Source organism: Mytilus californianus, unplaced genomic scaffold (assembly GCF_021869535.1).
Source record: "Mytilus californianus isolate M0D057914Y unplaced genomic scaffold, xbMytCali1.0.p SCAF_3, whole genome shotgun sequence".
In the NCBI taxonomy this organism is placed as follows: domain Eukaryota; kingdom Metazoa; phylum Mollusca; class Bivalvia; order Mytilida; family Mytilidae; genus Mytilus; species Mytilus californianus.
In genome coordinates this window covers 75,560,314-75,576,779 of record NW_026262679.1, presented here as the reverse complement: position 1 = coordinate 75,576,779, position 16,466 = coordinate 75,560,314, and the positions used below count along the sequence as shown (strand labels likewise).

The window sequence follows — 16,466 nt, the reverse complement described above, 5'->3', positions numbered from 1 at the left end:
TTTATTTACGAGCCTGTACTTGCTCGTTATGGAAGATTTGGGGAATTTCACTTATTGAATTTAGTGATAAGCTCTTTGTATTTTATTTTGCCTTTAACTTTTTTGATTCTAGCATCACTTATGAGTCTTTTGTAGACGAAACACTTGTCTGGCGTACAAAATTATAAGCCTGGTATCTTTGATGAGGTTTTTTTTTTCATACAGTTCATAGGGCATTAAATGATAATAGATTGTAATCGATATTCATTTGTTAGTTCATAAGAATATCATTTTTTTTAAGTATTCAGGGTCTTTTTCAATTAGTTTACTAAATTTGACCTGAAAGATTTTGGTAAGCTATGAGTCACATTTAGTATGGAATGATTTGCCTAGCTTTTATTAAATGTTGTAAAGGTTGGGTTAATAGAATGAGCTGTTTGGCCATTTAGATAAAAATTTCATGAATCGAGAATATTTATCTTTTATAGATATTTTACGAAAAATGAAGTCAGTAAATTCCAATTCTCTAGAAAGATGGAGGATTCTGGCGGTGATGTAACGGTAAGTACTTTTAGACCTCTATTCATGTGCATCACTTTTGGATATTATCAGTATAATGTTGTGTTCATCAGTTTTATTTGTCAACTCATAAATCTGTGATAGGCTACCAGCCAGTTTAAATCAGATTTTTTAACATGTTTATGATTTTCAATTTCTTTTTTCATTAATGCACCATTGTGATAGTTTATGTTATGTTTACTGTTCAGAAATTATTTTCATGTTTTTATTTATGTGAATAATACGTTTGAATGATAATCACAATAATCAGAACTCCCATTTTGATATCTGATATATATTTATTTCATATTTTTGTCCTTTCTTAAAAAATCGCAATAATAAATGCACACAATAATTTTTGAGTAATGGTATTTATGAATGAATTATCATATATATATTTCAGAGTTTGTGGTTAGAGAGAACCTTTTTAACAACAACATATGAATTTCCTGGCATTTTATGTTGGTTTCCTGTTATACATGTCACAACAGTAAGTCTACTGGGAAAATTCACCAGATCATTTTTATTATAACATATGTTGTAATTACTGTGGATTCATATATTTTCTTGGGTACAAATTTTAGTTGATTGGTAATAAATTGTATTATTGTGTAGATTTAATTTGTGGTTTTGGCAAAGTCTGCATATCAACCTATAGAGAATTTCTACTACATTGAACATATAAATTCGTGGTTAACCTTTGACCAAGAAATCCTCAAAATTGGTATTCCACAAATAGTAATGAATCCACAGTAGATGAGATCTTTGGTGGAAACTAGTGAAAGTACACATACCCCTCAAGCAGACAAATGTATTTTTGGTAAATGTATGCACAGTTCTTTTGTTCATCACAAATGTCATGGTTGATAATTTTTTTTTTCTTGATTTCCAGTATCAAGTGAGTCCATTAGAGAATGCATTTGACACCCTGGATACCACTAACAAGAAAATCAACAAAGAAGTAGAACATCATATATCAGAGCCCACAGCTAATGTACAAAACCTTAGTATGCTGTTACAAGGTGTTATAGATGCTTCTGTCAATGGAGGAATCTCAAATTATAAAGTAAGTACACAAACTAAGAACAATGTATATATATATGATATATTTCAATATCATATTTCATTTGCACAGTATGAAATAATTCAGTATCAGTATTGGCCCTGAAGTTCAATCACTTAATCTCGATAGGTTATATATTTATTTACTGGTAAATCAAAATAAGCACTATAAATAACTTAATCAGTGGACAAATCTTTGAAAAACTTATTGCGAAGGAAATAAAACCATTCCCCAGAATCAGTTGGAGTTTACCTGGCCATTTAAATTTTTGTGAAGTTTACTGTTCCATTGAATAAATATAATAGCCTTTGTTCTCTGTTGAGTTCGATCAATGGGAATTTAAAATTTCTCCTTAAAAGACCAAAAATTCATTGATTATTTGGCTGTACAAAAAAATAAATTCCTTGTGATGAAAATACATGTACCAATACTGAATAATGACACATATAGTGAGAGTAAAAGATATACAATTACAAAATTAAGTCAATAACAGAAGAAAATTTAAATTGTATTTGGTGAGTACTGAAAAATAAAACTGGCAAAAAAATATGAGAAGAATGATTGATTGGTTTTTCCTGGAGAAATTAAAAGTTCCCATTTAATGAACTCTACAGAGAACAATAGCAATTGTATTTATTTAATGGGACAGTTCATGTTGCAAACATTTAAATGACAGAGTAAACAGGGACTGATTTTGGGTCCTTTGTAACTTTGTAATAACTTCTAACTCAATTTAGCACTTTTCAACTTAAGTTATCTTATTCCTGTTAAATGCATTCCTCAGAACATCGTAGATGCTAAATCTTATGTCAGTAAAATTTTGATAACATTGACCTTTATTTTTCACTTTTATAGTCAATTATATATATTTTTGTTTTTAAAAAAACCCATGGTGGTATTTCAGTGATATTTGACAACAACAACTCTTTCATAAAATACAAAACCATTACTCAACATTTTGATAACCAAGGCCTACACTTTGCTTGAACAAGATGCTAATTTTAGAGGATATTATACACAATACCCTTTTTATTATATTGTAAAACACATATGTTAAATATTTGGGTCATCCTCAAATACAGTTTAGATATGGTTAGCTTGTTTTTCAATTTGATGGATGTATGATTATTGTCCAGTGGCAAGTGTTATATGCATATTATGACTAATAGCCAATCAGTGTTTGCTCTTAAATGCTGCATACTTGACATGGAAGCAGTATATTCTAGTTACAAAGTCTTTGGTTTTACCTTGTTAGGGATTGAAGTTGCTTGCTACCACCCATACTCTAAGCAAGAATAAGACCACTGAGATTGTTGTTTATTATTTGTATGTAGTTTCTAGCTTTTTTCACAAAGTTAATTTATTCATTCATTGATGATTTGTAGATATTTTATAATGATGATTATGGAGATAGCAGTGAAGATAGAAAACTTGTTCGAAAACTAAAAGACTCAACCAGGCATCAGTTGGTGCTGTTACGGGAGGCATTGAATATATTTAAACGCAAAGCTCCTGAAGATCTCAGACCTTTTAGTGCTCATTTGGAACAGAAGTATGAAGAAATGTGTGTTCAAATAAAACAGGAATATAGCCTTAAAGTAAGTATGTCCCCATTTACTGCAAAATATTAAACCCATACTAATTTTTGTTGATACAATTTCCAGAATTTGTGTCTCATTGATAAATATGATTTTAAGCAATTCTTTTCCATGATTTTATTCTTTGCTAATAGTTGTTAAGTACCAGGAATGCAGGATGCCAAACAGCTTGATCTGACAAAAAAAATAAAAGAATAGAGTACATATATATATATGATATAAAGCAATGTGTAAGGAACTTTAGTTGGATTGTATAATAAATATTCATTTTAATGAGAGAGGTCAAAAAAAAAATTTACCAAATTAAAATACTTTTTTTCAGGCACCTGACAATACCTCAGTAAATACATTGAAGAGATACAAGTCTATGTCAGCTGTCAGTCTGAGTCGAGTCAGTGAAGCTTTCTATTCATCACAGAGTACAAATGAGTAAGTTGATTTGCTCTTGCCAGTTCAGTTTGATTCAATATTACGGAAGTCAACTTCTGACATCTTATCTTTTGATGCTGAGACCCAAAAAATATTATTATTACCAGATCAGCAAATTATTTTTTAAATTACTGTATACAGAAATTCTAGAATAAGTTGTAAAAAAACTGTTCTTCATATTTAAAGGAATTCAGCTACATGCTTGTTATTAAAAGTTAAAAGGTGCTTTATTAATAAATGGAAATTATAGTTTCTTACCTTTTAAATCTTTTCCAAGGTTCTTGTAACTGTTGTCTGAAAATAAACTATACACAAAAGTTAGCTAAATAATGAAATTGCCTGAATGCAACAAACCCTCTCTTTAAGATATAGCAAAAAATCCAAATGAAATAATAATTTAGTGTTATTCCTAAAGTTAAGCAATGAAATCTATGAAAATGTACAACAGTTATACAGACATGAAATGTTTTTCTACAGTAGTGGTCATTTGGTCAGAAGATCAAGAGTGACCTCCCCTAATATTTCCCTATATGTAAATTGATAATATTGGAAATTAATCAGGAATAATAGTAAAATGTACACAAACCATGTTTTAATTGATTTTCCAGGTTTCTTTGAAGCTGATTAAAACATTTTTACATGCATTATATAGATAGAAAAAGCCAATATTTTGAAAGTTTGACCTTTTTTTCTAATATCTAACACAGGAACTATAAGATTACTCTACATGCCTTAAGGTACATAGCTACATGTTTATAAATGCAGTTGTCTTACTGTAATAAATATTTGCATTTATTCAGCCTGTTTGTTCACAGCTGAATTTGTTATAATGAATTAGAATAATATTAGTAATGGCATTATGGGTATGGTTATCTTTGAATCATATTCTTCTGTGTCTCCATTTGGGTACATTTTTCTGTCCCAAAACCATCTATAGTGGATAGGTATATAACAAATAAACAATAAATATCCATTGAGGAAAATGTCGCCCACTTTACATAAATCTTTGTTAACAGGTCTTAATAGAAATATCATTTTTAGAAATTATACTTATTTTATTTGTCATATGAGTGCTAAATTAATGTATATTAGAAAGAATTTGGTCAGCCTCTTTTCAGTTCTAATGTTATATTTATGATTATAAGAATCACAATTTTAAGGATGTTTTTAGGGAGTGTAACATTTAATTTTGGATCATTTTTATGAGACATTTCAATGACTTGTATTAATTATTAACACATTCTGTAATCATAAATCTATATTTCAATACTTAACTATAGATCATCTAAGATGAGGATTAAATATCTACATCTTCCAGCATATTCATGGTCACTTATACTTTATTTTATCTGAAAGCAAAAGGAAATTGATATGACTTGATTTATATATCCATGTTGTTTCCAGAAATTATAGCAACACCGCCATTAGAAAATCATTTTATATAGCATCTTCTTACCATGATGCTGTATATGAAAAGGCCTTGCAGGGAATACTGATTTATTTCTATGAAGTTTAGGGTTCCATTACTGGAAAGTAATGGTATCATGTCGAAATTAAACCATTACCTTATTTCAGCACATTGATAGATTTAAAAAAAAATATGCATATTTAATCAAATATGTCTTAAAACTAACTTTCAGAATACAAGAATATAAAAATTTCTCAAACTTGATTAAAATCTTGGATCTAGAATTTATAACTCAAAGAAATAAATAATTAATGAACATTGCATTATTTCACAATAAAAGAAAAGAGTAAAAATTATTATTTATCTTTATTTCTTTCAATAATTAAACATAAAAACACAGATTTACCTTTGCTAGTTTAATATGGTGTCTTTTTGTTGTTTCCAGAAATTATGATATATTTTACCCAATACACAATTTATATATGGATGCAAGTCATGTAATAAGTGACTGACATGCAAAGTTTGTAACATGTTTTGCCTAAAGACATGTCACAATATGAGATCAATATTCTGTTAGGCTGTAGACTCAATCACCTTACAGTTACCTTTTTAATTATGTAAAAAAATGCTGTTTTCAAAATGGTGAAAAAGATTCCTTTTAAAATTTCATTTTTTTTTTCAATGCAGTTCAGTATTTTTACCCATAATTTGAGATTTTAGTAATGACTATACTTTCTACATTCCTCCACTTCAAATACTCAAATGCTAACTTAATACATTTGTCCGTAGATATAAACATTTTTTTTAGATATATTTAAATTTACAAAAAGTTATCATTAATTTGGTTCAACTTAACAATTGAATTTATTCTGTTTGATTCTCGTAGCATAAAATATACCTTGATAAGTTGTTTGAAAAAAGGAGGAAACAAGAGAACCTAAAAAACCTCAAAAGTAATGCTGTATTTAATGAAATTTGATTTGGTGTATTCAATTATAACATGTTTTAATTTAGTGTATTAATGTTTTTTAACATGATTTAATTTACAGTTAATAAGCTAGTACTTCCTTGTTCATATAAAGACATTCAACTGATCAAATGACAAGTCATTGCTCTTAGGCAAAAGTACTACATTCATGACAGGGATTTTATCCTCTAATATAGAATTAATAAGTTTATTCAACTATATGAATTAGAAGGTTGAAAATGAGCACCATTTCAAAAAAGGTTAATGTTTTAAAAAATCAAAAAAATCTGAAAAGTAAGTAATTCCTAGCTTCAGTGGATGGGATGCTATAGTAACTAGGTGATTCAGAAATGATTGAAATATATATAAGTAAATAGTTAATATAAAAAATTCTTGAAAAATTACTTCTTAGCTTCAGTAGATGAGATGTTATAGCAACTTGATTATTCAGAATTGATTATATATTTATAATTATTGACATACATATAAGTAAATAGTTGATATTTTCACCATTTCAGTCTGAACCGACTTAGGTAATTTTATTTATATGTGTATGAGTATTAACTGTAAAGTAGAGAGCTAGCTAATGTTGTAATATATAATATACAGTTGAGTCTTGTTTTAAGCACACTCTGTCATTGTGATATTGAAGAGTGAAGGCATTTAACAATACAATGTCATGATTTTTCAAGATCAATGTACACATTCATAATGGGAGAAATAATTCACTTTTAATGGTATTAGGTATTGAAAACGTTCTACAACAAGATTCAGCTGTACATTATAGAATAACTTGGGTTTTTTTAAAAATATTTATTATCCATTTAAATTTGTAGGAGGACATTTTGTACTGTTTCATGTTCGATTTATTAAGAAATGAAAAGTAAAGACATTCTAACTGTGAAAGAATTTTTGAGGCAATAGTAGATAAAACAGAATATAACTAAAAGCTATATTTAGATGCTTTAACATTTATAAATGTATTTGCTTTCAATAGCTTATTCTTAAGAAATTTATTTTGATGTCAGATCTTAAGCATTCCTGTGGATAATTTACAACTTTTCTCAACTCAATGTGATATAGAGCATACTATCTGATTTTTGTCATTGTTTAAGACCTTGACCACTAGAAGTTTATTTTTTGGTCTTCTTCTGTTGTTTGGTTACTGTCTACCTTAGTTCATTTTATTTCTATATATAATTTGACCATATAGTCGATATCTAAAAATGATAAATCTGTATTGAGTAACTAATTACATTCATATTTTGTTTTGATTTTGTTGTTGTGGTCTTTTTTTTTTGCTGTTTAATTTTTCTTCTCATTGATTAATTACTTACAAATTACTAAATGGTTTTAGTGTAACAGTAATTCTTGCAAATCTCACAAAAAACTATAACTACTACATTGTTTTTGGTTTAACTGCAATTCTTTTATTACTTTTGGATATTCTATTTATTTATAGGAATTCATCCAAATCTTGATATTTGATAATAAAGAAATGTATGCAAATCCAAATGAGTAGCGGCAATAAGGCCCTTATTTCAACTTATTTGGCCCAAATATTGCTTCAAATTGAAAAGTTAACATATATATTCTTAAATTCGTCTTAAACTACCCTAGGGTTCAATGTGTTCAGAAAATAAAAACAAATTTCAGATTTAATGAGTAAAAACTTGGCAACACACCATGACGAAATTTGTATATTTGGTTAAATTTCTTGATTTTCCTTATTTTACATAAATTTTTAAGTACATATTTGATTGGAAAAGTATGTACGCAAGCAAGAAACAACTTTATACTTGGTGAGATTGTGTCAATAGTTATAATAAAGCTTCTCTTAGATTATTCTGTTGTTTCTTGGCTGCGCACGATGTTTCCGCAATAAAAATAATGATGTAAAATGCATTAATTCTGACATTTTCTTCGTTTTCATGAAAATTGTTCATATTATGACTTAATTCTGACGTCATAAAATAAAAAAATCTTATATAATTCATTTATATATCTTTATTTTATGCATTTCCAAACATTATTTGCAAATTTGAAATAGTTTTCAAAAACTTATGTTCTTGGCCCAAAACTGGGCCTTAATGCCCCTACTCCTTTAAATTTGATATTATTGCTAAGGGGAACGTGTCTATAACTGTCTAGTATTTCAATTTTAATGCCATATTTCTTTATATCAATAAATGTAATATTCGTATTGTTACACCTTTAAACATCTTAGTATCTTTAATGTCATAAGGGTTCAACTTGTTATTACTCACTCAACAATCATTGCAAGGACAGAAATATGAATATTTTTGATTAGGGCCCTGCTGATTCAGAAGGCCTATAGTAATCCACTTGTCCTTTGCATGCTTTAAAACACACTGCAGTTCGGGGTTGAATAACATGTGCTTGAGAAAAGTTCCGCCTTCCTTGGGTATAGGCTATGTTTATGAACAGATATATCATGTTATGGAGGGGTATTTGCGAAAAATACCAGTCGAGGGACTGTTAAATTTTCAGAGCCACTAGGCAAGGGAAATTTGGTCCCAAGACTGGTATTTTTCGCAAATACCCCTCCATAACATGATATATCTGTTTAATTACACCGAATAGATTTTGATTGAAACTCTCTGTACTGGTGAAAGGAAATATTTTTTTACTAGTCAGCTGTAAACATGTTTATGCATAATTTTGAGGATAAGTAGAGACTATCATAATACAGCGGGAATTATACATGTACTTATACGCGTTAGCGCTGTCTTTATTTAACGTCATATCCGAATGATTTTGGTGGGAAGAAGCTCGTGAGGGTAAAAAAGGAATATCCAAAGTGGCAAATACCACAGCATAGAAGGGAATTTGAGGCAAATTCACCGGCAGTGGTGAAAAACATGCAAATTCGTTTGAAATGAGAAAAAAAGGTTTGAATATGCGAAAAATGCACTGGCTACCAACCAATCAAAATCCAGCATTCTTATATAAGGTGTAATTAAAAGAAATAACCCATCTCAATTTACTTCCGCCTTCCTTGGGTATAAGCTATGTTTAAAACAAATAACCCATCTCAATTTACTTGTTAACTAGAGAGGCGTCCTCTATGATGGTTCCCCATCACTATCCTCTAGTTTTATATATCTACATTTGAGAACAAGATTACCTAAATTTTATTTTCTGGTTTTGATGAGAAAAGTAATGAAAGAAAGTAATGGCATATATTTTTGGTAGACATCCAGGTGAAGAGAAAAACAGGCATCCTCAGTCTGAAAATTCTGGACATCTATTGCCTATAAGTTATGTAATTGTAAAATTGTTTTCATGCAGATGACATCAGTTTTTTGTTTCATGTAATGTATTATTTACAAGTGTAATCTATTGTCAATCAGAGGAAAATTTAAACTTTTGTTTAAACTCTTTACTTGAATTTGATCATGCTTTTTTTTTTATCTTACAAGTAAGTAATCATGATACTGAATTATCCTTTAAAATACTTCAAAACGATGAATCATAATTAAAAAATGATTTGTGATATGATTTTGATGTCTATTATTAATATGAGACCTGAAAATGTTAAACTTAGCTGTATGTTTTCTGAATTATAGTTCTTTTTACAGTTTTTTGTGAATTTTTATATAAATGTGAATAATTATTGCATCTGCTTCTGTTTTCAGATCAAACTATGCAACGCCAGTGATACGTACACCAGCCAGTCGTACACCATCAGTGTTTGTCAAAGCTGACAGATCTAACAGTATATCACCAAACAAGGGAGCAAAAGTCAGCAACTTATTCAAACGCACCTCATTTGCTGCTTCTGATCAGAGTAGCGAAGGGGGTAGCAGTAATCGTAACTCGCTTGAACAACCTATTGAGTTAACTGAGCAGGCATGTACCCTTTATGTTTGGTTTGCTGCTGTATGTCAGCATCAGTTTTGCTATGGTCTTGTAAACACTGAATACTGTAAATTCATCAATTAATGAAAACAAAAAATGCAATAAGATGTCGCAATTATAAAAAACTTTATTTGGAATTCTACCTCATGTACAACATTTTCATGATGGACATTAATTGGTCTCACATTATTTTGGGCTGTTAAAGATCTGTACTCGTCAGTACAAATTTACATATATTAGATTATGAAATTATCGTGTTTAGATGCACCTTTTATGTAGAAATTTGATAGGAAAAAAAAAAAAAGAAGTAGAAATGGTTTGAATGATGCTCAAGAAAATATTTATAATAGCCATTAGAAACTGATGTTGACATGCAGAATGGGATATCTTATTTTTGCTACTCAAATTACTGATTTTATATTGAAAAAAAATTCTAAGTAATATTTCCTTAATGTGTATTATAATGTATGTGAAAAAAAAAAATAATACTATCGATGAATTTTTGTTAATATTTTGGACAGATGTAGCAAAAATAAGGCTTTTTATTTGATCAATTTTTGTTTTTGTTTCAATCTATAAGTTATTATGTAGCTTTTCATCTTTTGTGACCTTTTTTTATGCTGTTTACACTCCCATCATTCATATTCTCATAGGTTCTACATTCTTAGATACAGGTTTATATAAAAATAAGAAGATGTTGTATGATAGCCAATGAGACAACTTTCACCAGATGCCAGATGAAATAGAAGTTAACAACTATAGGTCACCACTGTACTGCCTTCAACAATAAGCAAAATCCATAATGCATAGTCAGCTATAAAAGGACCTAATTTGACAAATGTAAAACAATTCATACGAGAAAATTAACGGCCTGATTTATGTACAAAACAATAAACGAAAAACAAATATGATATACAGTAGCAAGCGACAACCACTGAATTACAGGCTCCTGACTAGGGACAGACACATACAGAATTAGCATTTTTACTTAAAACATGTCATTTTAATTTCTGTAACAGATGGATCCCTGGAAAAATATACCAGTAAGTATTGACCAGACTGCATGAATTTTTTTCTGGTCGTCATCACCATTTCTTACCCTTTTTATACGACCGCAAAAAAATTTTTGTGGTCATATATTGGTATGACGTTGGCGTCGTCGTCGTCGTCCAAAGACGCATTAGTTTTCGCACTCTAACTTTATTTTAAGTGAATGGATCTCTATGAAATTTTACCATAAGGTTCAATACCACAAAAGGAAGGTGGGGATTGATTTTGGGGGTTATGGTACCAACAGTTAAGGAATTAGGGGCCAAAAAGGGGCCAAAAATAAGCATTTTCTAGTTTCCAGACAATAACTGTGGAACGGTGTATGGATCTCTCTGAAATTATACTACAAGTTTCCATACCACAAAGGGATGGTTAGGATTTGCTTTGGGGGGTTATTGCTCAAACCGTTTAAGAATTAGGGGCAAAAAAGGGGGAAAAACAAGGTTGTCCTCATTAATGGACAAATACTTTAGTACAAAACATAATTTAAAGCAGTGTAAGGGAGATAAATCAAATACATCATTGAAATTATCTCCCTTACACTGCTTTTAAATTATGTATAAAGTAATGGTTAATGAACAATTAAGATAATTTAAAACAGTGTAAGGGAGGTAATCCAAATACAACGTTTTGGTTACTTCCCTTACACTGCTTTTAAATTATGTTTAAAGAAATGCATATTTATAAAGGAAGACCAGTATTGCGCATTAGATTTGTAAAATCTTTGACCACATTTATTTATTTGTTATGCCGAATCTAACCGTGTATTTAGATTTTTAATTTTGGGTCCAGTTTTCAAATTGGTCTACATTAAGGTCCAAAGGGTCCAAAATTAAACTTTGTTTGATTTTAACAAAAATTGAATATATGGGGTTCTTTGATATGCTGAATCTAAACATGTATTTGGATTTTTGATTTTTGGCCCAGTTTTCAAGTTGGTCCAAATTGGGGTCCAAAATTAAACTTTGTTTGATTTCAACAAAAATTAAAAAAATGGGGTTCTGTGATATGCTGAATCTAACCATGTATTTAGATTTTTTATTTGTGGACCCCGCTATCAAATTGGTTCATATTGAGGTCAAAAGGTTCCAAAATTAAACTTTGTTTGATTTCATCAAAAATTGAATTATTGGGGTTCTTTGATATGCCAAATCTAACTTGTGTATTTAGATTTTTAATTTTGGGTCCCGTTTTTTAAATTGGTCTACATTAAGGTCCAAAAGGTCCAAAATTAAACTTAGTTTGATTTTAACAAAAATTGAATTCTTGGGGTACTTTGATATGCTGAATCTAAACATGTGTTTAGATTTTTGATTATGGGACCAGTTTTCAAGTTTGTCCAAGTTGGGGTCCAAAATTAAACTTTGTTTGATTTCAACAAAAATTGAATATATGGGGTTCTTTGATATGCTGAATCTAAACATGTGTTTAGATTTTAGATTTTTGGCCCAGTTTTCAAGTTGGTCCAAATTGGGGTCCAAAATTAAACTTTGTTTGATTTCAACAAAAATTGAATATATGGGGTTCTTTGATATGCTGAATCTAACCATGTATTTAGATTTTTTATTTGTGGGCCCGCTATCAAATTGGTTCATATTGAGGTCAAAAGGGTCCAAAATTAAACTTTGTTTGATTTCATCAAAAATTGAATTATTGGGGTTCTTTGATATGCCAAATCTAACCGTGTTTTTAGATTTTTAATTTTGGGTCCCGTTTTTTAAATTGGTCTACATTAAGGTCCAAAAGGTCCAAAATTAAACTTAGTTTGATTTTAACAAAAATTGAATTCTTGGGGTACTTTGATATGCTGAATCTAAACATGTGTTTAGATTTTTGATTATGGGACCAGTTTTCAAGTTTGTCCAAGTTGGGGTCCAAAATTAAACTTTGTTTGATTTCAACAAAAATTGAATATATGGGGTTCTTTGATATGCTGAATCTAAACATGTATTTAGATTTTAGATTTTTGGCCCAGTTTTCAAGTTGGTCCAAATTGGGGTCCAAAATTAAACTTTGTTTGATTTCAACAAAAATTGAATATATGGGGTTCTTTGATATGCTGAATCTAACCATGTATTTAGATTTTTTATTTGTGGGCCCGCTATCAAATTGGTTCATATTGAGGTCAAAAGGGTCCAAAATTAAACTTTGTTTGATTTCATCAAAAATTGAATTATTGGGGTTCTTTGATATGCCAAATCTAACCGTGTTTTTAGATTTTTAATTTTGGGTCCCGTTTTTTAAATTGGTCTACATTAAGGTCCAAAAGGTCCAAAATTAAACTTAGTTTGATTTTAACAAAAATTGAATTCTTGGGGTACTTTGATATGCTGAATCTAAACATGTGTTTAGATTTTTGATTATGGGACCAGTTTTCAAGTTTGTCCAAGTTGGGGTCCAAAATTAAACTTTGTTTGATTTCAACAAAAATTGAATATATGGGGTTCTTTGATATGCTGAATCTAACCATGTATTTTGATTATGGACATTGGACCATAATAGGTAAACTAAAAAAATTGAAGTTCTTAGACCACATTCTTTCTGTGTCAGAAACCTATGCTGCGTCAAATATTTAATCACAATCCAAATTAAGAGCTGTATCAAGCTTGAATGTTGTGTCCATACTTGCCCCAACTGTTCAGGGTTCGACCTCTGCGGTCGTATCAAGCTGCGCCCAGCGAAGCATTTTATTATATGATTTATTTGGTTAGTGTTGTATATGCTTTAATAGTACTAATTGTTGCTATAATTGTGAGAAAAATGTCTGACTGGTACATACAAAACAGTTCTTTCCAAGCATGACTGTTTTTTATTATATAAAAGTTAAAATCAAACCTGCATTGAATATATAACTTGTAACTGGCATGATTAGTAAACTACTTCATATTCAATATGTCCTTCTATCTTTTAATCAAACTTCCTTGAAATGATTTTCAACAATCGTTAAAAGATGTCTATTTCAAACATGTGCTCCCACTTGATATATTCTCAGAAATATTACCTGAACGCATTTGTATCTATTTGTAAGATATTTATTCAATAAAGCATATAATGATTTGTGTGTTTTAAGTTTTGGTAAATTGATTTCTTATACAGGTTTAAGTATGTTTGGACCATATGTAAAAGTAATGCAGTCTAGCTTCTTGTAAAAAAAAAACAATCATACATATCATGCCTGAAATAAAACAATCATTTCTTAAAAATAAAAATTTGTTAGAAGATAATTCTACTCACAGGGATTTAAAAAAAAAAGTGTATAATGGTCAATGAAGTAAAAAAAGAGCCAAGGATGGTTTCCATTATGCAGGCTCAGTTCATACGAAAATCTGGTACTCATGATTAGTTAGATCATGAAAGACATTACTATATCAAGTTTGATTAATTTGCCTGGGCAAGGGAAAACACTCCTGCTTTAAGTTTTAACATATTATAAACATTTTATTTAACATTTTGGTGGTTTTGACTGATTTATTCCATTAAATGTTAAAGAATAAATATACTTTTCTATCAGCTTTTGAAAAAAGTTAGATATTGGTACTGTAAATTCAGAAATTATTGTGAGGTTTATATTAATGCAAAAAATGCGACTGGGTGAGTATCGGAATACTGAGAACTCCCATTTTGAAACTGGTTGCAGTTTTCCTGAAATTGCAATAGTTAATCTTGCATTTTTGGCCTTTCTCAAAAAATCGCAATAATAAATGCATACAATAATTTCTGAATTTACAGTACCGGTACTTAAAGAAAGAATCATGTATGCATTATAAAAATAAGGAGTGGATATGATTGCCAATGAAACCATTATCCACCAAAGAAAGTTCAAGGCACAATTTTAAGTAATGAATAGATCATGTTTTCCCAGACTAAAATATCAGTACATCTTCAACAGATTTAATGTAAAGATGTCATGAGCAAGTCTTGCAGATTGAATAGGTATAAGTTTTTGAAAGTAATCAAATATAAACAGCAGGAATTCATTACATAAAATGATAGATATGGTTTTAAATTTTTTTCATTTATAATATTAGATTACACCAAGACGTCCACTGCGACCAGATGCCAATGACCGCAGACAGACTCGACCAGGCAGTAATCAGTTTGCCCCATCAACATTGTCATATCTTAATAACGCAGGCAGCAACTCCTCTCTGATAGGTTTGTACCAAATGTGCCTTAAATTGAGTGGGTTTTTTAATTGTAAGGAGCAAATATGTACTTTTGTTATTATAAAGCATTGAGCATCCTCTGTTTTTCATAAAGTTTGAAAAAAAAATCTTCGTCTTTGAAAAACTGGGTTTGTTTTTATCAATAACAGTCTTAATCATCCTACTGTCTTGAATAAACACTTTGCGTTAAACACATTTTTGAGGTCCGGTGCCTGTAAAGATCATTTGATTGCAAGTCAGTTCTTTGACTACTTTGAAATCTCTAGGTAAGTTCAAACTAAAATTTAACTGTATCTTTCTAAGCTATTCTGGTTTTTGTCTAGTTACCAGTGATTTTATTGATTGGTGCAATTTAAAGGATCCATTTTGATTGCAAATTTTCATTTTATAAATTATGTACAAAAATTGAGATTTTGATGCTCCCAAACATGTAATTGGCTTCCCAAGTTTTTAGTCTCAAGCCTACCTTGGTTTTAGCAGAAGCAGGTATTGTCTGCACTGAAATAGTTATCATAAATTAACATTGCTATTACAGCATTATTACTCCAAGATCTCGATGAAGTGGTCTGGTGTGAATATAAAGTCCAAGAGGATATATTGACATCCGGTTAACTTAACAAAATAAGAAGGATCATGGTATTAATAAAAACAAATTCTTAATTGTAAAACATAAGACAATATCACAAGCACTATAATATTGCTGTATTCAAAGACTAGTGTCAAAAGATGAGTTTTTTGTTTGCTTGTTTTGTTGACAGATAACAACAGTGACACAGAATCATCTGATGAACCTCCACCATTACCTGATAAGTGTGCAGATTCTACAACTACCAATGAGACACCGCAAATGCCAAATCGACAAATTGGTCACAGAAAGTCTAAGGTAAACATGGCAAGTTTATTTCCATTTCGTCGAAACAGCAAGTTACCTATGACAGACAACAGGTTACATGGGACAGATCATATCCTCACAAAGAAGCAAGAAAGGGAACTGTTACGCCGCAAAGATAAACATTGAATTTTATTGATTATATTGTTTTCATGTCAAATTGTGTTATTCTTTATGATTTATTATTTTTTAGGAATACTTGGGTTTTTTTTTTTGCAAAATGCATTTGAGTGTCTACCAAGTACCATACATTACATATTGTTGATAACTGTTACCCTATGGTTTGTTTACTGTATCAGTAAAATCACATAACAGGAATCCAGGTTACTGTACCACATATTGCTGTGGTATACAGTAAATTGCTTCTTAATTCATGCTATATCAGTCACTGAGTGTGAATTCAAAATATTCTCTTGTGTAAAGGGGTTTGAAGCATTTAAACTTAAAATATATTCATTTGAAGGACAAAGCTACAAT

General features: G+C 29.9%; 1 protein-coding gene across 8 annotated transcripts in view; it reads left to right on the top strand.

Moving 5' to 3' along the window:
- The window catches only part of LOC127733236 (dedicator of cytokinesis protein 1-like), an 81,903-nt gene that overhangs the window by 60,433 nt on the left and 5,004 nt on the right, over positions 1 to 16,466 (top strand). For 5 of the 8 annotated variants that reach the window (XM_052242542.1, XM_052242544.1, XM_052242543.1 and 2 more), the window contains 10 exons: positions 468 to 540; positions 941 to 1,027; positions 1,430 to 1,603; positions 2,986 to 3,198; positions 3,521 to 3,627; positions 6,521 to 6,535; positions 9,662 to 9,875; positions 10,904 to 10,927; positions 14,963 to 15,089; positions 15,859 to 15,983. In XM_052242542.1, the coding sequence (XP_052098502.1) occupies positions 468 to 540; positions 941 to 1,027; positions 1,430 to 1,603; positions 2,986 to 3,198; positions 3,521 to 3,627; positions 6,521 to 6,535; positions 9,662 to 9,875; positions 10,904 to 10,927; positions 14,963 to 15,089; positions 15,859 to 15,983 (1,159 nt within the window). The remainder of the gene's footprint in view (positions 1 to 467; positions 541 to 940; positions 1,028 to 1,429; positions 1,604 to 2,985; positions 3,199 to 3,520; positions 3,628 to 6,520; positions 6,536 to 9,661; positions 9,876 to 10,903; positions 10,928 to 14,962; positions 15,090 to 15,858; positions 15,984 to 16,466) is intronic. The other 3 variants (XM_052242545.1, XM_052242541.1, XM_052242539.1) reach the window with 2 other exon arrangements.